General features: G+C 29.6%; 1 protein-coding gene across 1 annotated transcript in view; it reads right to left on the bottom strand.

The window, feature by feature from the left end:
• Positions 1-454: 454 nt before the first annotated feature.
• Adi1 (acireductone dioxygenase 1) overlaps positions 455-24,305 on the bottom strand; it is a 28,012-nt gene continuing 4,161 nt past the window's right edge. The window contains exons 2-5 of the mRNA XM_075372067.1: positions 17,684-17,810; positions 14,383-14,502; positions 5,545-5,724; positions 455-756 (exon numbers count right to left, since the gene is read on the bottom strand). Of these exons, the coding sequence (XP_075228182.1) occupies positions 613-756; positions 5,545-5,724; positions 14,383-14,502; positions 17,684-17,806 (567 nt within the window). The 5' untranslated portion in view covers positions 17,807-17,810 and the 3' untranslated portion in view covers positions 455-612. The remainder of the gene's footprint in view (positions 757-5,544; positions 5,725-14,382; positions 14,503-17,683; positions 17,811-24,305) is intronic.

Consider the following 24,305-nt stretch of genomic DNA (forward strand, 5'->3'; position numbering starts at 1 on the left):
ACATTTATAATTTAGTTTTTATAATTTGTTGACATATTAACACAAGTAAAATAATTAATATACACTGATATTAAATTAATGCTCTTTATACTACCTATTCCAGTTTATACTTCTGACTAAATGGACATAATCTTTTCCTCATGATCTTTTCCTCAGAGAAAGTAACTCACCAATTTACATTTTTTATTCACACTATCTGTACATCGATCGGGTGGTTAGGGTAGTCACATGTGCTATATTGTACTGAAAACAAAGTATATCTATTTTCCATTATATAGATACAGAGTCTTGTATACTATCTGCAAGCTAAAGCAAAATGAAACATTCCTATATCAGTATTAAAAATGACTTCATAAACTAAATTTAAAAAAATACATATTTACAAATTTTAAAACGTAGTTATACTGAATAAAATAGAAGCACAGGAAGAGTTAAAGAACAAAAATACTATCCATTAACAGTTAAAAATGTATTTATTTACATTCATTTAACAACAGCCAGAATAAGAAGTAAAATTAAACATTTAAAATTTATAAAAAAAACCAAAAAACATTTACACTATTGGAAGCCCATACTTTCTTAAAAAAATTTAAGAAAATTATAATACCATTATTATACTTTAATTGCTGATGGAGTACCAAATCCTTTTTCTAATTTTTCAACATAAACTTTGCGACATTCCATTTCATCAGCAGGTCTGTTATAAGGAGTCCAAACTGGTTCACCAACAAAGTATCGCTTGGCTTTTACGTAGTTCTAGAAAAAAAATGAAAAGATAAGATAAAAATAATTACTAAAAGGTGATTTCATTTTCAAAGAAGAAAACATTATCAGACTATACAAAAAGATAAGAAATCAAATATAAAAGACTAAATGAAATAACTGATTACTTTTTACTTACCCTTAATTAATGTTGTCTACTAAAAAAAATAAAAATATTTTATGTTACTCATTTCCTAAAGATCAAAAAATTACTGTTGCCATTAAGATAATTTAATTTTAAATACTAAATACTATAATCAATTAAACCTCTAAGAACTGGTGTTAATGTACATGACAGCTAGTGAAGTATCTGTGTAGTCTACTATTATGAATAATCAGTCTTGATATTTGTCAGGGATGTATTTATAAATATAAAACTGCATTAATTTGACCAGAATAATTTTTTCTATACAACAAAATTGAGAAGTGTTTGAACATTCATATGATGCTTCTTCAATTTAAAAACACTGAAAAACAACCATTTCGTTCCAACTTTTTCAAGATTAAATCTGTTTTAAATAAAATGAAATGTAATTTTTTACATAACAAAATTTTTTTTTGATTAATGCTTTTTACTGTCCATAGGTGTAGATTTTAATTGAAGTATAAAATTAAATAAACATCATTGTTTTGACATAAAACTATTATTTAAACTAATTAAACAAGAAAACAAGCAGAACAGATTAAAAAGGTTTCAAAGAGTAACTGGCCAATTTGATAGTTCATCATAATCAGATTAATCATATAAATAAATAAAAAATAAATCAATAAATTTCATAAATAAACAAAAAAGAAGAAATACTCATAATAATAAAAGATATTAATTATAAAACATAAACAGAACTTGCATAACATTATAAAACAAAACTTTTTGGTGTTTTTTTAGAATACGAGTAAAAATTCAGTAAACTGTTTCATTAAATTATAAAAACCATCTAAACGACTAAAACCTCTAACTCAAATGACCCAATAATAATTAATGCATACATCTTTTATAGATTGGATAGAAGAAAATGTACCTCAACTGAGATGGCTTAAACCAAAGAAGAGGTACCTTAGACCAACTTAGATATACCTTAAACCAATCAAACGAGATATGCCATTCCACAGACAAAACTTAAGAGAATAGTAAACTGTTTTCCTATTGCATATTAATGAAGTTTCTGCATCATAGAAGAGAAGGTAAGTTTCCCAATTATCTATTCATATTTAATATGTACAATTTAAAACTTTTGTTTTTAATAGTTAATTTTGTGACCATTTTCCTGTCAATTTTTCTATTCTTCAGCATATACAAAGAGCCTCCTTTTAATCCTCTATTCTACATTTTCAACCTTTCTTTTAATTTGCTCAACCTTTCCTAAATTGTGTTTATTGTATTTACAAATACTTGCTGCCAAATAGAGAGAAATGTGCAATTACTGTCCATGATTTTACTAAGCTGCTACTATGTTGTTGAATTTTGTAATAAAACCATTTAACTAGCTGTATCTTTAATAAATTCTTGTCTGTGTGAATTTTATTGCTTTAAATTAAGCAACATTTGGTTTGGTCTATAAACCATTATAAAAGCTGCTATTTTAAGTTGTAGAGTATGAAAAGAATCGTAAGTAATAAATCTACCATATGTATACTTTTTACATAAATATTAAAAGTGATTTTATTATTTCTACAGATTCAGTTTAAATCTAAAAAAGAAAACACATCTATTTACTTTCAGTTCATTGGTAAAATTAAACAGTTTTTATTGATCTGGTTTACTTTTAACAAAATTTTAATTATAATGATATGAATATAAAAACAGCTCATATGCATTTTCAACCAAACTTGTAGTAAATATAAAAAATTCCTCTCTGCTTTCATTTTTTTGGTTAACCATTGACAGATAGCTAGAAATTCTTATGGAGGGTTACCTACTGTTATTCCATCTTCTGTTTTACAAGAATCAATAGTTTAGATAACCAATCCTTCAAAATTCTCCATTATTATTTTATTAATAACAATGCTGGAATGCAGTGCAATAACATCAAAAGAAAGAAAAACTTCGCCAATTTGTAAAGTCTCAAAGCTAAAACTGTAAAGTTAAATTTATGCTTTGTATTGATGGTGACTAAAACAACAGCTTTATTTTTGTTCTAAAAGCACTGTTGAAAACATTTATTTTGTTACACTATAAATCCTCTTTATTTGCCTAATATTTACTATTTCTTCTTTTTTCATTTATTTGTTAAATCTATTTATTTATTTTCTTGTATGATAAATGTTTGATAAATATGTGCAACGTCAAGAGGTTGGGCTTGTAACACATTGTTGAGGTCATTCATGGTTTATTACTTCTCTGCTAGCAGATACACTAAGTTTCACTCAGATGCATTCATAACCACATCACTGAGTCCTTTGAATTGACCAAGTATGGCGATTTGTGAAAAATGGATGAAAGTAAATTTTGTGTGGTGGTTGTGTGATCAAACATTACTTTTTGCAAGGCAAAACAACACAGGAAACTTAAAGCCACGTTTGATAATAAATACTGTGAGCCAGCTTTATTGATTAGAACAGATTGTAAGTTGTTTGGTTATTTTTGTAGTGGTCATATAGCACACAATGATGCTTAATGTTTGGACTGCCAACTGAGGTTACAGAAAATATTGAAAAAATTCACGATATGCTAATAAAGAATAAAAAACTGAAAGTGTGTAAGATTGCTAAGACAACTGGTATCTCAAACAAACAGAGGTGTATCATGTAGCTACAAAAAAAGGCTACTTTAAGCTATAATCACCTACATTTTTAACAGATGTTGTCAAAATGATGAATCTGTAAATAAAAAAAGAGAAAGAAGTTACAGAAAATTTGTGTGGGCAGCAACTCAAAGCCTATTACAGTCAGCAAGTACAATTTATTTTAACTTGAGATTTTACTTACAGTGTTCAGCTATGCCAATGGCATATCAAAAAAAAAAAAAAACTGGCTTACTGATGAAGTCAAATTTAGAAGATTGGCCATTCTTAACACCCAAAACACATGGATATGTGATCAATTGAAAACCCTCATGCAATTTCAGAGAACCATCACCAATTTCAGTTTTTTTTGTAAACATACAACTGTTTTTCTGGGTGACCATTTATTTTCTGTTTTTTACCAAAAATGCTCAATGGTAAAATATATGCTTGACAGCTGATCTTCCACATTTGCTTGAAGCTTTGCCACTAAACACATGCAACAAAATGTAGTTCATGCTGGATGGGTGCAGGTCATTACAGATTACAAGTTCAAGATTACCTAAATGAAGCGTATTCAAACAGATGGATTGGTCTAGGAGGCCCAATAGCATGGTCTTGAAGGCTTTATTTGAAATTCTAAAATATTTTATTAGTTGTTTAAAATTTTGTTTGTTAAAATTTGTATCCTGACTTTTTTTCTACGATTCATACTCTGTGAGTTAAGGACAGTTTTGCCAAGAGTTCCGGTTCTCCATTAAGAAATAAAAAAATTAATTCATGGGAAAGTTGTTTAAGACTGTCTATTTTTATATTTTGAATTACTTTAATGAATCCTAGAAAATCTTTACTTTAGTGAATCCTAAAAAAATCTGCAGGATGGAGTCAGAGGTGCTGAAAAATATCTTCAAAAAAAAGGAAAAAATATTATGAGCTTTGATTTTTGTAATTTTAAGTTCCTTTTATACTTACATTTAAATATCAGAATTACTTAGTATCTTTTAATATTATTGAATGTATGCTTATAATTGAATTGATAATACTAAAACCAACAGCACTAATCAACAAAGCAGAAAGATAAAGTAAGTTTTTTATTACTTATCTCATTTACTGCACTACAGCTTTCAGTTTTACTGTAATCATCAGTTGTTCATATATAAAATACCCTTAAAAATATTGTACATTATTCTGAATAAAGAACACTGCCAGATAATTAAGTACTTCTCTTTAACTGTTTAACCTTACTAGAACACAGTAATATTATTTAAAAATGAGGTAGAAAAAAAAAATAAAATTAATTAACAAAATTTTAGAAAATGTATTATAGAAAGGTACAAAATAGGACACATTAATCACAAAATTTCATAATTAATAATTTCAAAAAGAAAACTTAAAATAAGGATTAATGATGTATAAAATATAAAATTAACTGTGACCATTGCTATTACATAAACAAATATGGAATTTTAAAACCAGCAAAAAACATTTTTAGAACCTTTCTAACTGGCAGTACAGTAACTTGCATTGTAATAGAACATTTATTGCAAGTAAACACACATCAAGCTATGAAAACAGTTTAAATGTGCTGGAAGTTCGTAACAATGATAAAAAAATTAAATAGATAAATAATAAATAAGTTGTATTTAAAAACAAATAGATTAATGTACTAAGAAATTGAATTCAAAAATTATGACCTGCTTACATCTTAAAAACACACATCTGTAAAGAATATTTGAATACAGTCTTCATTTTTCTTATTAACTTGACATTTCCAAGTTAATTATTTGACAATTTTATTATTCTTAAGTACAGTTTTAGTATACTTAATTATTTGACAGAAAATTTTCATTAAAATAGTGTGGAATATTTTAAATTGCATTTTAAGTATAAAATTGCTAATGAAGATATCTTGAAATCACTATTGTGTTAAATGAGGTAAATAATAAAAATTTACTTACTCATTCTAAAATCTTTTTTTTTATATAACCAAACATTAACTTTTATAATTTACTGGTGAGCGATTAATAATTTAGAAAGTATTACGAAATAAGCTTGTTATTACCTTGGAGTCCAAAGTAAATCTGTGGTAAATTCCCTTAGGAATGACAATCAAATCTCCACGAACAACTTCAATACGTATCCACTCATCATTTTTATCTCTCACATCAAAATATCCCGAACCCTCTAAAACAAGTCTGATTTCCTCATCAGTATGAAGATGTTCAGTAAAAAAGTTCTTCAGCTGAAAAATAAATAATTATTCATTATTATTAGTTACAATTATATTACCACGATGTTTAAAATTATATATTTTCTCATGAACTATCAATTTAAAATTATGCTTAAGTTAGGTTGGCTTACCATTTCTTACAATTTTACCATATTTAAATGTTTCTTAACTTCTACAGTAATAGAGTTCATCTAATATTTGAGGAGCTGATATTAAATGAAATTTTAAAATTTATTTATTAATAAAAACAGCTAACCAAATATATTTTAAGGTACTGCAGAATTATATATTAACTGTAATTATTTTATAATAAACTGTGTTTCTTACAATAAATTTTTTTATCCTACCTGTCATTAAGATGACATTAAATGTGATTTCACTATCTGATATAAGACTGAAATTATATTAGAGCTCTTCAAATAAAATCATATTCTCATACAACCTAACGGTTACACTAAAATATCTGAGGGAGTGTGTTTTGACAATTAAACAATGAGAAGTAAAAAATGTCAAAAGTCCTGTTAAATGTTTTACATATATTACAAAGCAATATCTGGGTACAGTTTTGGTGCATGTTAATAACTAAACTTTTTTGTAAACATTATTTTTTCTTTTTAATTTCTATAAAATTTATCGCACTTTGTACAATTTGCCTTGGTTTTCTTAGGTGTTGTAATCACAAAAAAAATATATGGTACAGATTTTTAATTAGTGAGTTTATTTGCGTATCAACTTACTGTATTTTATGAGATCGTGTAATCGCTTCCGTACTAGGTATGTAATGAATGTGATACGCTTATTAAAAAATAATATTTCAATTTTATTTTTCTTATTTACGTATTGCTTTTATTCATCAGTTCATGGAAATTATTTATTTTGAAGACTGATAATGAATATACTGGTTGTTAAAAATAATGAAGCGATTACACACCTTTGGCTTAAGGAGTGGTGAATGACACAATAGGCATGCAATATGTTATTTTTACATTACAAATACACTAATAACTTCGCAATCCCACGCTGTATTATTTTTATGTTTGAATCGTTAAATTTTTGTTTTGTTCATCATTTTACTATTTTTATAGAAGTCGTTATTTAAAAAAATGTTCAGTTTCTACTTTTATAGAAACTAATGGAATTTACAATTTGGTGTTTTTTTCTCATAATTTATCTATTGGTGTAGAAATGGTGCCATATTTTGGTAGGCAATCAGTAAAAATGTTTATCAAGGGAAAACCATGATTAGGTTATTTAACCTAATCATCTGGATTTTAGCTTAGATGTTTATGTAGTTCAGACGGGTATGTGTACTAATTTAATCCATACGGAGGTGCAAAGAAAAATCTGAATATAGTCATCGGATGGACACAAGTAATTCTACATTTGTTAATGTTATACCAATCCTAATGAGCATAGAATTTTTTCTACATATAATCTGTTTAATTTACTGAAAAAAAAAGAAATTTTGGACCAGCACTGTCAAATAAAATAGGCTTCCTAATTGCCCAATGAATAAACAAATTTAACAGTTGCTAGATGCAATGATAATACAGTGGTGACAGTTGCCAATAACCACAATGGTATAAATCAATAATCAAATATGAAAAGAGCCAAAAAGAAAGAAAAGACACCATCATTGCTCAGCCATTAATAACAGCAGAATGTACTAAAAGTACGAATTACTAAGACAATTATAGAATTCGACTCTATGGAAAAAAATGGTGGTGGCCATTGTTTATAAATGGGACAACCCATTTGAAGTGTCCCAAAAAAAAACATAAGCTGGTTGCTTGACCAATTCAAAAAATATTGAAACTTACCTACTTGTTTCCTACAAATTTCAGGACTCAAACTATTTTTTTTTTAATTTTTATTTAAGCAGTTCACCTGTGGCGGCCATTTTTGTTATGGTGCACACACTTATTTTTGTAATTGTAAGGGTTTACAGAACAAATCGTAACTAAAAAACTACTAGCCATGGAAGTATGAAACAAAAAGCAATTTAATCATATTTTCTCAAGGTAAAAGACTGGTCCAGTGGTTTATTTACCTATCTCTCTCCTTTCTTGAGAAAATTACCAATAAAGTTGAACATGAAAAACAGAAAAATTTCACTTTTGGTAATTTTTTTCAAGAGGCAGGGATGGCATACACAGTTTGAACTATTTTTTTATATATAGGTATATGTTAGTAATTTTACCATAAATAATATTAATGGTGATATACTTACCCCTAAACTTTTATAAATTTTTGAAAATTAATTTTTTTAAAAAATGCAAATTTTGGCTGGTTGGTAAATAAAAATTTCAAATTTGCAAAAAACTTGCAGTGTTTTTGTAGATGTTTATGACAAATAAAAACACTGTACAAATAAGAGATTTTTTTTTGTCTTTAGTCATTTGACTGGTTTGATGCAGCTCTCCAAGATTCCTATCTAGCGCTAGTAGTTTCATTTTGGTATACCTCCTACATCCCTAACAATTTGTTTTACATATTCCAAACGTCATGAATTGTGTAGGCAGGCCACGTTTGGAATGTGCAAAACAAATTGTTAGGGATGTAGGATGTAGAGGGTATACTGAAATGAAACGACTAGCACTAAATAGGGAATCATGGAGAGCTGCATCAAACCAGTCAAATGACTGAAAACAAAAAAAAAAAAAATTCCAAACGTTGCCTGCCTGCACAATTTTTTCCTTCTACCTGTCCCTCTAATACTAAAGCGACTATTCCAGGATGCTTTAATATGTGGCCTATAAGTCTGTCTCTTCTTTTAACTACATTTTCCAAATGCTTCTTTCTTCATCAATTTGCCGCAACACCACTTCATTTGTCACTTTATCCACCCATCTGATTTTTAACATTCTCCTATAGTACCACATTTCAAAAGTTCTAATCTTTTCTTCTCAGGGACTCCAATCGTCCAAGTTTCACTTCCATATAAAGTGACGCTCCAAACATATACTTTTAAAAATCTTTTCCTGACATTTAAATTAATATTTGATGTAAAGAAATTATATTTCTGACTGAAGGCTCGTTTCGCCTTTGCTATTCTGCATTTTATATTGCTCCTGCTTTGTCCATCTTTAGTAATTCTACTTCCCAAATAACAAAATTCTTCTACCTCCAAATCTCTTCTCTTCCTATTTTCAAATTTAGTGGTCCATCTTCGTTATTTCTACATTTCATTATTTTCGTTTTGTTTTTGTTTATTTTCATGCGGTAGTTCTTGCGTAGGACTTCATCCACGTCGTTCATTGTTCCTTATAAATCCTTTTTACTCTCAGCTAGAATTACTATATCATCAACAAATCGTAGCATCTTTATCTTTTCACCTTGTACTGTTACTCCAGATCTAAATTGTTCTTTAACATCATTAACTGCTAGTTCTAGGTAAAGATTAAAAAGTAATGGGGATAGGGAAAATCTTTGTTGGACTCCCTTCTTATTACGGCTTCTTTCTTATGTTCTTCAATTATCACTTTTACTGTTTGGTTTCTGTAAATGTTAGCAATCGTTCTTCTATTTCTGTATTTGAACCCTAATTTTTTTTAAATGCTCAATATTTTATTCCAGTCTACGTTATTGAATGCCTTTTCTAGGTCTATAAATGCCAAGTATGTTGGTTTGTTTTTCTTTAATTTTCCTTCTATTATTAATCTGAGCGCTAAAATTGCTTCCCTTGTCCCTATACTTTTTCTGAAACCAAATTGGTCTTCTCCTAACACTTCTTCCACTCTCCTCTCAATTCTTCTGTATAGAATCCTAGTTAAGATTTTTGATGCATGGCTAGTTAAGCTAACTGTTCTGTATTCTTCACATTTATCTGCTCCTGCTATCTTTGGGTATCATGAATATAATATTCTTTTTGAAGCCTGACGGAACTTTCCCTTTTTCATAAATATTACAAACCAGTTTGTATAATCTATCAATCGCTTCCTCACCTGCACTGCGCAGTAATTCTAGTTATTCTGTCTATTCCAGGAGCCCTTCTGCCATTCAAATCTTTTTAATGCTCTCTTAAATTCAGATCTCAGTATTGTTTCTCCCCTTTCGTCCTCTTCTTCCTCTATAACACCATTTTCTAATTCATTTCCTCTGTATAATTCTTCAATATATTCCACCCACCTATCGACTTTGCCTTTCATATTATAAATTGGTGTACCATCTTTGTTTAACACATTATTAGATTTTAATTTACGTACCCCAAAATTTTCCTTAACATTCCTGTATGCTCCATCTATTTTACCAATGTTCATTTCTCTTTCCACTTCTGAACACTTTTCTTTAATCCACTCTTCTTTCACTAGTTTGCACATCCTGTTTGTAGTATTTCTTAATTGTCGATAGTTCCTTTTACTTCTTATCACTAGCATTCTTATATTTTCTACGTTCATTCATCAGCTGTAATACATCGTCTGAAATAAAAGGTTTTCTACCATTTCTCTTTGTTCTAAGTTTGCTTCTGCTGATTTATTTGCTTCTGCTGATTTCCTTTTTAACAGTCTCCCATTCTTCCTCTCCATTTGCTAGTATCATTTTTATTAGACCTCTTGTGATGTCTTCCTCAGAAATCTTCTTTACCTCCTCTTCACCAAGCTTCCCTAAATTCCACCGATTCATCCAACATCTTTTCTTCAGGTTTTCAAACCCCAATCTACAAATTATGTTCACTATCAATATCTGCTCCAGGGTAAGTTTTGCAGTCGACAAGTTGATTTCTAAATCTTTGCTTAACCGTGATATAATCTATCTGATACCTTGCAGTATTGCCTGGCTTTTTCCATGTGTATATTCTTCTATTATGATTTGTACATTGGGTGTTGGCAATTACTAAATTATACTTTGTGCAAAACTCTATAAGTCGGTCCCCTCTTTCATTCCTTTTGCCCAGCCTGTATTCACCCACTATATTTTCTTCCTTGCCTTTTCCAATGCTTGCATTCCAATATCCAACTATTATTAAATTTTCATCTTTTTTTATGTGTTTAATTGCTTTGTCAATTTCTTCGTATACACTCTACCTCATCATCATCATGGGTGCTTGTAGGCATATAGACGTTAACAATCATTATTGGTTTAGGTTTTGATTTCATCCTTATTACAATGATTCTATCGCTATGCATTTTGAAATACTTTACTCTCTTCCCTATCTTCTTGTTCTTGCTAATTCCTACTATATCTACATTTATCCTATCCATTTCCCTCTTTAAATTTTCTAACTTACCAGCCTTTTTTAGACTTCTAACATTCCAAGCTCCGACTCGTAGAATGTTATTTTTTAATTCTCGGGTGACCCCTTCCTTAGTAGTCCCCACCCGGAGATCCGGGCAGGAGACTAGTTTACCTCCGGAATATTTTACCAAGGAAGGCACCTCCATCATTGCTATATGAAAATGAAGAGAGCTACATTTTCTTGGAAAAAAGCAGCTGTAGTTTTCCATTGCTTTCAGCGGTGGAGTATTCAGAGTATTGAGTGATGTTGATATGGGTGTTTAAGTCGTCCTGACCCATGCCCTTAACAACTACTGAAGGAGCTGCTGTCCTCTTTCAGAAATAATTCCTTAGTCTGGCTCTCAACAGATACCTCTCTGATATGGTTGCACCTTCGGTCCAGCTACTCTGTATCATTGAGCACTCAAGCCCCCTCACCAACAGCAAGGTCTCATGATTCATAGAGGAGGAAAAGAGATATAACCTCTCAAAAATCATGAAAAACCTGTTAAAAGTGATACCATTTTGACTGACTAAATAAGTGCTCCAAGGGAGTTTCTTGTCTTCTTTGCACTTTACATTTTTTATATTTAGCCCCTATGTTGTTGTTATGTCGAAGTTGATGTTATCAATATTTTTAAAATTGTTTTTTAAAATTATTAATGATAGGTCATAATTTAATGATAACTTAACCAATACTAGTAACCTAATATGATTTTGATTGAAAAATGCTTCTAAAACTTACCCCAACTGAGATTTCAATGAGTAGCCTACTTTTATCTTTCAAGAAACTATATTTTTTCAAGAATTTACTTTTATTTTTATATTGCTTTCTTTTTGTAAACAGTATCCACAAAAATATAAATTGTAGCAAAATTTTAATTATTCTTCAATGTAATAGCCTGTTTTTTTAAAAATGAAACTTTTTTATTCAGTGTGGTTAACCAACAGCTGTGATATCTCCTCTGATAATTATCTTGAAATTGTGTGAGAACGACTTGTCGCTGTAATTAATTCAAGTGATGTCAACTTACTCAGGACTTTGCAGATCGGTACCCACTCTTGCTTATCGGTTGCAGATCAGTAGCCACCTTATTTATTTAAAATTTTAATGCTTATGACCTTTGATCCGTGCTTAAATTTTGCAAGTTTGATGGAGGTGATTCACCCAAAATACTACAAGCAGCATCCAATTATTCAATATTGTGATGTGGAGCAATGTATTGCTCTTGATCTTCGCATTCATATAGTTTTGTTCTGTTGAGAAAAAATACTTTGAAACAGTTAACACAAAAAAACTTTCCAGGAACTAAATTTAAATTTGGAAAAATGTGTTCTTTCAGAGCTTGCTCTAATGTTGTTATTTGTCTTACATTTTTCTTAACTGTTTTTTATGAGTTCTCAAAGGGTCACAAGAGAACTGTCCCTACACATGAATGAATTTTGACAAAAAATTTTTTTTATGATATTTACAAACACTAGTGACATCTGAATTAACATGTAAAAAAAAATAAGTTGTTGACTTTCATCACTAAATTCACAAATTTTAATGAGTTCTTTTGGCAGTGTACCATTCACTGTTTTGAGACACTATTCATTCACATAAATTTCTATGGAACATTGTTCTTCCATTGATTAGGTGGAATTACTTGAAAAAATAATGTAAAAATTTACCTGATTTTAACATTTTCAAATATAATATTATTAAGTGAAACTTATTTATTTAATAAATACAACCCAGGATGAAGTTTGAGACTCTTGGTAAAAATGTGAACATGTCAGTGACTAATGTAGACTGACCAGTCTGTAACTGCAAAGCTAAATGATGCAACAAACATAAAAAAACATGTTGCAGGATGAATTTTCTTAACAACAGGAAATGACTTCCAGCGCCTGTTAAACATGAACACTGCAATTGAATGGTTTAAACAAGTGTATTTCAACTACAGTAATAAAAATATTAAAGTGCCAAGAAGACAAGAAACCCCCTTGGAACACTTACTTAGCGAGTCAAAATGGTATCGCTTTTAACAGGTTTTTCATGATTATTCAGAGATTATAGCTTTTTTATTAGTACAATACACAAGAAAATTTTTCATTTGCCATAAACATTGCAAGTTTTGCAAATTTGAGATTTTTATTACCAGCCCCATCAGAGTTATTTGAAGCCAAAATATGCATTTAAAAAAAAAAATTAGTTCTCAAAAATTCATAAAAATTTAGGGGTAAATATATATCACCATTAATATTATTTATGGTAAACCTACTAACGTATACCTACATATAAAAAAATAAATCAAATTCTGTTTGCCATCCTGTCTTGAAATAAATTACCAAAAGTGAAATTTCACAGTTTTTCATGTTCAACTTTATTGGTAATTTTCTCATAGAATGAAGAGAGATAGGTAAATAAACCACTGGAACAGTCTTTTACCTTGAGAAAATATGAATAAATTGCTTTTTGTATCATCCTTCCAGGACCAATAGTTTTTTAGTTATAATTTTTTCCATGAACACTTATAATCACAAAAATAGGTATGTGCACCATAACATAAATTGGCTGCCACAGGTAAACTGCTTAAATAAAAAATAAAAAAAAAATAGCTTTAAGGTCCTGAGACATGTAGGAAACAAGTGGCTAAGTTTTAAATTTTTAGAATTGGTCAAGCAACCACCCTTGAGTCACTTTAAATGAATTGACCCAAATGCTATTGATTGTATTATAGTAAATTCATGGAAAATATACAGACTTGTAAAATCAGTCAAATTGACTTTAAGTCTTCTCTTGTATTATCATGATAAAGAGTGAAGAAATAAAAATACTGTAAAGCATTGCTGAGAATGAAGAAAAAAATAAAGGTTATTTTTCTTCACCACCAACGGCAACCAAGGGTCATCCATAAAAAAAACAGTTTGCCAGAAGATGCTCGATATAATCAAATAGGCTACATGTTATTTCAGAGAATGTGAAAAAAGCTAGATAAAGACATAAGCTATGCAAAAATCACCATTTTTTTTGTATAAAATGTAAAGTACACCTACATTCAAAATCTTTTCAAGAATTTCATTTTCAGTAAGAAAAATAAATAATTTTCTTATTAAAAGAAAAAAAAACAAAAAATTAAAATAGTTCATTTGTAACTGCATTACTTTCAATTTAATAAATTGTTCATATGTCTTGTTCTTCAGAAAATTACACGTTTTACATGATTTTTGCCAAAGATGTGTCGATGAACCATCTTATTCCTGAGCAGCAATTGATTTCTTTATTGATATGAAAATATTTCTAGCTTTTTATACTTAATAATAGATGAAATAAAGAGTTTATTTAGAAAAAAATTATGTATTTTTATGTCGCAGTTAATGGGTTATACACAACAGCTATTTACACATTAAATATTTACCAGCTTTTATATGATGAAACAATATAAAAAAATCATGTGATAAAGAACTTACCTTCTCTTCATAGTTAGGCAAGCACTCTTTAGAACAAATTATTTCATCTTCATAATTATAATTTCTTTCTAGTTTTATTTTCTTCAATAACTGATCTTCTATGGGATTTTCAGATTTAATCTGTACAGAAGAAACAACGTTAAGTTAAAGTTAAATAAAAAACGATGTATCGACCATATTTTACTAAAAGATTTAATAGCAAAATATATGAGAAAATTTCTATAAGTCCTAAAAGATCTATGCTTTATGTTAAAATAAGAAACTAATTCAGACTCATGCTCAGTAAGCACTCTCTGGCGGTTTATAACTGTAAAACTAATCTAAGAACCTGCTCTGAGGTGATACCTATGTAATGCAAATCTTCATCGAAATTGGCCCAACAGTTTCACAGAAACCCATCTACTGCAGCGCCTCCTGGTGGCCTATAACTACTGTAAAACTAATCTAAGAATCTGCTCTGAGGTGGTATCTATGTAATGGAAAAACTGCATCGAAATTGGTCTAGTATTTTTTGAGGAAAATGGTAATAGACGAAATGCATATACTGTCTTCGTTCTGTCGGATGAAAATCAAAGAAAACCGTAAAATTTTATAAAAGTTCAGAGGTAACAAAATTAAAATCTGGATAGATCTTTATGTTTTAACTGTTGAAATGAACTTTTTCACCCAATGTTGAATCAAATAAGCATGCCAAATATATTCACCAGTAAAACATTTGAAGACCTCAGGCAAAGAACAATCTAAGTCCATTTTTTTTTTTTAATTGGGTTAGTGCTGCCATCTCTTAAAGTTTAATGGTTTTACAAGTTAAACTCGTAATCTTGGTGAAAAAAAAAAACCATGACACCATGTCCATGATATTCATTTTTGAATATTATGCATTCAGGGAAGTATCAATTATATTGTTCTACTAAAATAACAGTTTTCTAGAAAAGAGTCAAACGTGACAGACTGTTCTTTGCCTGAGGTCTTCATTTTGAATCTTGAAGATTTAGTATGTACATCTTTAGGCATTTCCAATGTAAAAAAGAGTACTTTGCTAAACCTGTGAAAAAAGAAAGAAAGCCCTAATAGTTAGTTAATAATGCAAACAAGATAGCTGAAAAGAAAACCAGAATTAAGTCTTTCTTTGGAGACTGATTCTGATGACTTAGTTTATTTGGAGAATGAAAATTATTTATTTCTCCTTTAATAAATAATCATAGACAGTAAATCATCTAATTATATGTCATTTAACATAAGTAAAAATTAATTTTCTAAGTCTGTAGTCAAAATTAATCTAAAAAAAAAGATGAGAGATTTCAATGTCTCTCAATATTTAATAATTGATACTAGAAAACAAAATTATAGTGTTTTACTGTCAGATCAAGAAAGTAAAAGTGGAAGACCTTTTTAAAACAATAAACACTAAAACACTAAAACTATGAAATATTTTTATGGAATGATGATATGAATTAGTTTCAATATGTTCAGAAAAAAAGATTAATTGGAAATGAAAATTAACTAAAAGAAATGAAACAAAAATAAAAGTTTCATTCAATTTGAAAGGTGTGTATGCAAAAGTCAAAATCAAAGCATTCATACTACTATAAGAATTGGATTTTCTAAATTTGCTGAGATTAGATCAAAATTGTACATTCTTGCAGGAGCTTCCAAAAATACATTCCACAAATGTTTGTATCATTCAATAGAATATTAAATTGATAATCTATATTCTTAATAAATAAACTACAAGAAACTGCTTAAAATGATGTTACTGATTTAACATAAGAAAAGTACATGTTGGGTTACAGTTATTTACCTACAGGTTCTTCAGTTTTAGAATTTCATAAGAAGAAAACCACTTGATTAACAAAGAAGTGCAAGAAAAGAAATGTACCCCAACTGATAAATATGACTTGTAAAAACTTTCTAATTTCAAAACAAAACTGTAAAAGTTGAAAATTTTAAAGAAATTTTTCTAAAAATTATTTATAATGATGCAAGAAGAAATTCAGTCACTTTCATTGGTTGAATCTCCAGTTCTAACCCAATTTCGTGAATTTAAAGAAACATCCCATCAATTTCATGGATAACCGTGGATAACAAAGCTTTTAAATTTTCCAGCTTCATTCATGTGCCCTATATACTCTATTTCTTTATCATTCTGGTTGATTTCCAGTATTCATCCATTTTATTCAAATCCTATTTAAATTGCACTTATTCTTTATCAGACATAACAATGAAGACCTAACAATTTTCCTTATTATATAGAGTAAACAGTTCTAAGAATTCGTTTTAAATTAACAGATATGGTTTTTCCAATTTCAATAGCATTGCAATCATTGGCCTTGACTTTGAAGGTTCCACAAAGGCTAAATTAATTGTTACTGTACAGTAATTGTTGAACCATACATTAGATACTTTTCACCGGTTCAAATTTTTATGAATATATTATATTGTTATTATCTATCATTAATTATCTGTGCATTTTTCTATATATTTCTTTGTTATAAATAAACTTTTATTGCAGTATAACTATACTGCAATAAAAGCTTGTTGATAAACTTAATCTTGTTGATAAACTTATCAACAAGATTACTATCATGAGCATTTTGTTCATAATATTAAGAAATATCTAATACTAATTATGCATAAATTTATTACTCTAATCTACTATTATGGTGCCAACCGGCTGTGATGTTCTTCAATTTTTATGTCTAACAAATAAATATTTTGTTTTCTTTAATCTACTATTATAATCTAAGTTTGTTACATAAATATGTGATATTTAATTAATATAACAGTTCAGGGTTCATAATTTATATTTTCATTACATAAATAACATCTAATGTACAGAGATATCTTTGTATCGACTAACAATAATATTTAACAGTTAAAATGGTCATCTAGTTTTCAAGATTTTACATCTCTTTTTTTCTAACAGGGTTTGAGAATTTTTTTTTTTCCAATTTATTCATTACATAAAATATTTTCCTATAAGTAAAATTCTGATTTTATATTAAAAAAAATAAATAATATTTACATTACATTTATTCACAAAATGTAAAGTAAAGCATGGTTTCTTTGCCGCAAATCACTATATGAGCACATGTAATAACAAAATAGACAATTGTTTGCCCCCAACCTGAGTATATTCAAAAATAATTATATTCTGAATTATACTGTGCTATCAACTATCAAAAAAGATCAATCTCTAATATTAATAACTCACTACTACTTGGTTTATATGTCAATTAGATGACACATTAAGACAACTCTACTAATACAATGTATTAGTTTTTCAACAATACAAACTAACCTTAAAATACTCAACACCAGTAATTTCAAAGAGTTTATCAAGTTCTATGAAGTAAGGAGGATTACGATGATGCTCCAATCGCTGATCTGCATCAGAGTTATCCATATACCAAGCTCGCACCATGTTTCTGTTAATAAAAAAAATTATTCATCAAGTAATTGTGAAAAATAAAATTTAAAAATAAATGATTCAAACAATGTTAAGAAAAACTGTAAATAGTATTATGTAAAATTTTGTTATCAAATACATGACATCACAATATTTGGTTTATAAATTTAGTCTCTCTCTCCGACTATTAAAGTGATTAACAAATTTTAGTGAGAATGTATATATTAATTATTTATAAGCCTAAAGCATAAATCATAAATCAGCAGAGAATTCTTCTAATACAATAAAGATGTTGACACTAAAAACCTATTCTTGATAATAAACTATTCTTAATTGGACATTTCATTACGGCTTTTGTACATTGTATATCAACTTAATGTAATATTGTAGAGTTCAAGCTTCTCTATCAGTTGCTGAAATTGTACAAATTAAATTAATAACAATTTTTTTTTATTGGGTGAAAATAAATATGTAAACCATGACAAAATGATGTAATGAATTACAAATAAGAAATAATGATTATGATGAATAAGTCAGTACAATCTGTTGCAAGTGGATAAAATTATTCACCAATAAAATGCTAAAAAAAAGAATTCTTTCAGTAGACATTTAAATATCTATGAACTTCATAAACAAATGTCCAGTAGACACTCAAATAATTACCATGCAGATAAACTTGACTTAATCTATTATATTTATTCATGTAACTTATACATGTACTATTAGTAATATATTTATTGAAAAATGGTGCATTTAATATCAAGGGATTTGGTATGAAATAGTTGCTTGCAACATGATTTTATACTTACATGTTTTTACAATATCAAACAGAGCTTTCTAAACAAAATCAAATGATAATAATATTGCCACTGACTAATTATATTTTAGTATACACTTACACTGACTGATTTTAGTTACATGGCAGTGACTAAGTGGCAATAAAAACTGCAATTTATTTAAAAGATGTGACTAATCACTATTATACAGATATAATTATACAGGTATGGGTTATAAAGACTGATCCCGGACTTCCAGAGATGGCTGTGCCAAAAAGACTGGGAACTAGGTTACAAGTTGATCCAGTTCCTTACCAATCATGGATACTTAAGCATGCAGATGCTGAAACCCTTTGTGGACTGCGATTACTGCAGGAAGGAGGACACCGCAGAACACACAGTGTTCTTAAGCAATTGGTTTTTGCGACATATGGAAGCATGCAAAAGAGAATTCTGTGTGCTTATCCCAGGGAATATCATTGGCACTATGCTATAGATTTAACAATCCCAGCATGCAGAGTCCACAATGCTGGTTAAGATCACCTGAACCAAGTTGGCAGAAGATCCACGGTGAATAACTACCTCCGAGTCTCCCTTGGGGCAGGTCCCCAGCTCCAAGAGGTCAAAGTAAAAGGACAAATAATGCTACAACTGTGATTCCATAAACATCCCATTCTCCAAAATTTACTACTGAGAACATTTTTCTTATAACAAACTTAAAATCAATCTTGAAGGGTTTGAAACAAACAAGGAAATTGTTCTCTGTAATAGAGCCTATGTTGTATTACGCAACCAGAAATCTAAGAAGCTTATCAACAGGGGAAAAATGCTGGGAATAGTGACAACAAAAGTGCATTACTTAGAAGAATAAAAGTCAGAAAAAACAAACTAGAATCTTTTTAGATACGTTTTCTTTATAGACTGTGTTGGTAGAGGGCAAAAACGACTGAAGATTACAAACTGGAATACATATAAAAGATAACTGATGATCTTTGAATATTACTTATTTTGAGATTAAAAGTTAGTACAGAAAAGAGAGGAGCAGGTGTATTATGAAAAAAAATCCATGTTAAAAGAGATATACAAGAATCTTCATGCAGCTAAAAAACTTTCATAAAAAAAAATAAAAATTTGTCATATATTAATTGTTATCATAGTTAAATCTAACTGAAACCAATTCATCATAACCAGCATGGTTAATATTGTAAAAAATGTGAATGTAAATTGTATGGTGAGATGTTTGGCAATGTATCAAAGTGATATTACCATACTTAGTCAGTATTACTTTAGTATACTTTAATTAGTATTAATATCTGGTACTTAATCAGTAATTCCTTGATTAGACTAAATTTTAAAAATTAATACACAGAGAAAAGTTAAATCTTTCTTAAACAATATTTTGTCAGTAACTTAGCAATTGTCATGATATTTTAAAATCACTCTATTGTAAATACTGTTAGGACTACATCTGTTTGATCCAGAACTAAAACTTATGAGACTTAAAAAGGCAAACTTTATTAAGAAACAAGGTAAAGAAAAAACTACACTACCCAACTGAAGGGGTGGAAGAAGAATATCTTTTGGTTCCACGAGAGGTTCGGCAACAACATTTTTCTCGCTAGAGTTAAGATTTCTTACAGGCCAGTCTGCTTGAATATAATGTGATTTCCTATCCCTACTGTCCCACCCACATAAAAAGTAGCAGTATGTAGTATACCCCAGTTGCATTCCTAAGAGTACAGTGACTTTCAGATCGCTACAGATTTTTCACTTGTGTTCAGTATATTTGATTGAGTCTTGAAGGATTGCCATGTTTGCATAAGTCTCCTTCAAGTGAACTGCATGACCAACAGGAATAGAAGAAAGACAGTTGCTGTTGTGAAGTAATACAGCTTTCAAACTAAGCTTGGAGGAGTCTATGAATATCTTCCAATCATTTGAATCATGATTCAAATTCAAACTTTCATCAAGCCATTAACATCACAGCAAACAACAAGATTGATTTTCTTCTCAAAAAAAGAAAGCAGATCCCTATGATGATGTCTGTACTGTGAGAGCCTGACATCACATTGGAGAAGATTCCATTACTGTAGTCTTGACCCTAGAAGTTCTGTCTTCTCGACAAATCAAGGTCTCAAATGAAATCACTCAATTCCGTTTGACTCAGTCTGTGCAGTTTATCATCTTTTTCGTCAAAATCAGACTCTTGGGATGTGAACCCAAGGCTTGTTGGGTTCTTCTTCTTCCACACTGTCTTCATTTTCTAATTCAAGCTCATAATTTTGGGGTGGAGTAGGAACTGGTATACTATCTGTATGTGGAATAGGTCGAATAGCAGATGGAAGATTAATGGTAGTAATAGAAAAGCAGAAATAGCAGTTATCTGTAAGGTTTGTAGGCTCCCACCAAGCCATAGGCACAGCAAAACCCATAAACAGTTTTTTTTTATTTTTCAGCTATTTTTCTCTTAGTATAACTGAACAAAAGTTGCAACATATATGTGGAGCCCATGACTTATCCTGGTCCCCTAACTTCATACCAAAATAATGCTGATAGGCAGTCTTCACAAGAGGCTTCAGATTGCCTTTCTATGACAAAAATGTTATTTCATTATAATTGTAGAAAAAATTATTCACTGAATTTACACATTTTTGTAGCGTTTTAATTTAATAAATTTTTCATTTCAAAAGCACTTGAAATCCAGAAATTCTGGACTAATTACAACACAAACAATATGAAACCCACAGTCACAGCAACATAATAACGCTTATAACCTACAAACAGCTGGAGAACATTGTGTTTGGTCATTTAACAGGTGTGACAACTCCAAAAACAAAATTACCCTCAAACTAAAGATGCAAGTCGGGAAAAAAGTGACACATGTCATTGTATCTCCAAAGCGACAAGTAATTGGTAATTTTTAAGGTGATTTTTGAATTCAGCAAATGGAAATATATAAGAATAAGCTATTTTTGAGCCCAAAACATTTTCATTGTTGGGCATTGTATTAGACACTTATCAAAGAAAACATTAAAAGTTTCTAAGTGAAAAAATCATAAGCAAAACCCAAGAAACAGCAAGTACCCTTCTTCCTAATTAAAACAAAGTGGAAACAAGAACAAAAATATAATTAACACAGAAATATAATTGTTTTTGTTTTAGAACCCAAACAAAGGAATAAAAAAAAATTAAATGTGAACACTATATGACTTTCTTGTATGCCTATTTAATATACACATTTAAAAAAATGAAAAATACATAAAATTTTATTTCATTAATAATTTCTGATAATTTTTCATTTTGTTTTATTATTATAGAATTAATATTTAACATAAATTTTTTTTTACAATCAGAGTTTAATAAATATTAATAAATCAATATATATAAATAAAAAAAAAGTTAAAAAAAGCGATATGAAGTTTGATTTGAACCGATGTATCTTTCCCTTGTAAGATCCAAATATTTCATTAATTAAAATTTTATTTGGCTATAACTCTGTAACCAATGAAAATAAGTACCACTTATATGATAATATTGTTGAAAAGCTCTCAATGAGGGCTTATTATTGCAGTTAAGATAAAGTCCAGATTTCAAATTTTTTGGACAAACTGGTCCAGACCATTGCAATCAAAAGGGGAGGTGCACAATTAGATGTTACAACATTCCGAAATCCAAAATTTCAACATCCTACGGCTAATCATTTTTGAATTGTGTGAGATACATATGTACAGTGTCACGCTGAACCTAGTCAAAATGGATATTTACATTGAAATCTGAAAACAACAATTTTTTGCGATCAAAATACTTCCTTTACTTTGAACAAGTAAGTAAAAATGGTCAAATCATAACATTGTGGGTTGGGAGAGTGAATAAGTTGGATGGGATGAACGCCCCCAACCCAGAAATTGTTTTCACTTTTGATTATTCATTATGTAAACAAGTATATAAAGGAGAAACTATTAAGTTTTTTTTAATAATTTTCAAAATCATTTACTTTTTTATTATTTATATTATACTGTTTTATATAAGTGCTTCGGTGAATTAGGCAGTTTAAATACTATTTTTACTACCACTACTATTTTTCTGTATACACTCACTACAATAGTGTAGTTCATCACTCTTTGTAGCATGTTAATGGAAATTTATCTTCTAGCTGGTTTCTATGGTTTCCAACTCTTGTGTTATGTAGAACACTGGTGCACTGAATACTTGAGTTTAGAAATCAGAGGAAGAAAGCAAATGCTGAAAGGTCAGGTGATCCATATGATATTTCTATATTAGCAGATACGAGGGTCATTCAATAAGTCCTTAGAAAAAGATAGAAAAACAAATTACTTTGTGTAGATTTTTTTTTATTTTTCAACATAATTTTCTTTTAATTCCATACACTTTACCAAGCATTTCTCCAACTTTTTAAGCATCCAAAAAGTAAGAATGTGGATCATCTTCAAATTAAGAATCTGTTTGGGTGATAACCTCCTCGTTTGACATGAACCGTTGTCCGCCGAGCCATTTTTTCAAGTTTGGAAATAAAAAAAAAAAAAACAATGGAGGCCACATCCCATGAATATGGTGGATGTTTAATAACTCAAACTGTAATTCTTTGGCCATTGAAACTGCACAGGTCTGCACCTGTGCATTGTCTTGATGGAAGAGGATCTTTTTCTTTTCCAAATGAGGACTTTTTTCTTGATTTCTTTGCTCAACCGGTGCAATAATGACACATAATACTCTCCAGTTATTGTTTGTTCTTTTTCCAAGTTATCAGTGTAGATGACACTGCGTGCATCCCAAAAAATTGTGGCCATCACCTGCCAGCTGATTTCACAGTCTTCACCTTCCTTGAGGCCTGTTCACCTTCAAAAACCCACTGTTTTGACTGTTCCTTTGTCTCTGAAGTGTAATAGTGTATCCATATTTCATCCACAGTTATGTATTGACTCAGAAACTCATCAGGATTGCGACGGTAAAGCACAAAAACAGCCTCAGATTCAACTACACGATTGTGTTTATTCTCCACTACGAGCAAACATGGTACCCATCTTCCCGAAATTTTTTTCATGCAAAATTGAAAACACTGTACCGTACTATATCCTGTAACCTTAACTATTTCATGCACTTTGATTCATTGATCACTCAAAACCATATCATGAATTTTGTCAATCATTTCAGAGGTGGTCACTTCCACTGGACGTCCAAATGATGTTCATCTTTTGTGGATGTATAGCCACGTTTAAACTCATTTACCCAATTGTAAACAGTTGCAAACACAGGAGCATGTAACATGAATTTCATCCAACTCAGCTTTGATCTCTTTCAATGTTAAGCCTTTTAAATATAAGTGTTTAATCACCACTCGAAACTCACTTTTTTCCAATTTCTAAATAAACAATAGCTTGTTGCTTCAATCGACCATGACAATGAAACCACATGATGGATACAGCTGAAACTTTAACTGCACTCTAATGACAAATGACGCTTACTAAAAGCAAACAGTTTTCGATACGAGTACCATCTCTTGGATTTTCTAAGGACTTATTGAACGACCCTCGTAACATGGTAAGAGAAATTCTTTAAAACAACTTTGGAAACTTCTTTGGTGTGGCTTCTGCAGCTCTATCTTGTTGACAAAGGTTTTATTTGTTGGATGACTGAATTAAGGAAATGGAAAGGTAATTATCAAGTGAACATAAAGTTCTCTAATAACAGTTGCAACCGTTTCAATGACTTCAAAAATA

Source organism: Lycorma delicatula, chromosome 1, assembly GCF_047948215.1.
Source record: "Lycorma delicatula isolate Av1 chromosome 1, ASM4794821v1, whole genome shotgun sequence".
Classification (NCBI taxonomy): Eukaryota; Metazoa; Arthropoda; class Insecta; order Hemiptera; family Fulgoridae; genus Lycorma; species Lycorma delicatula.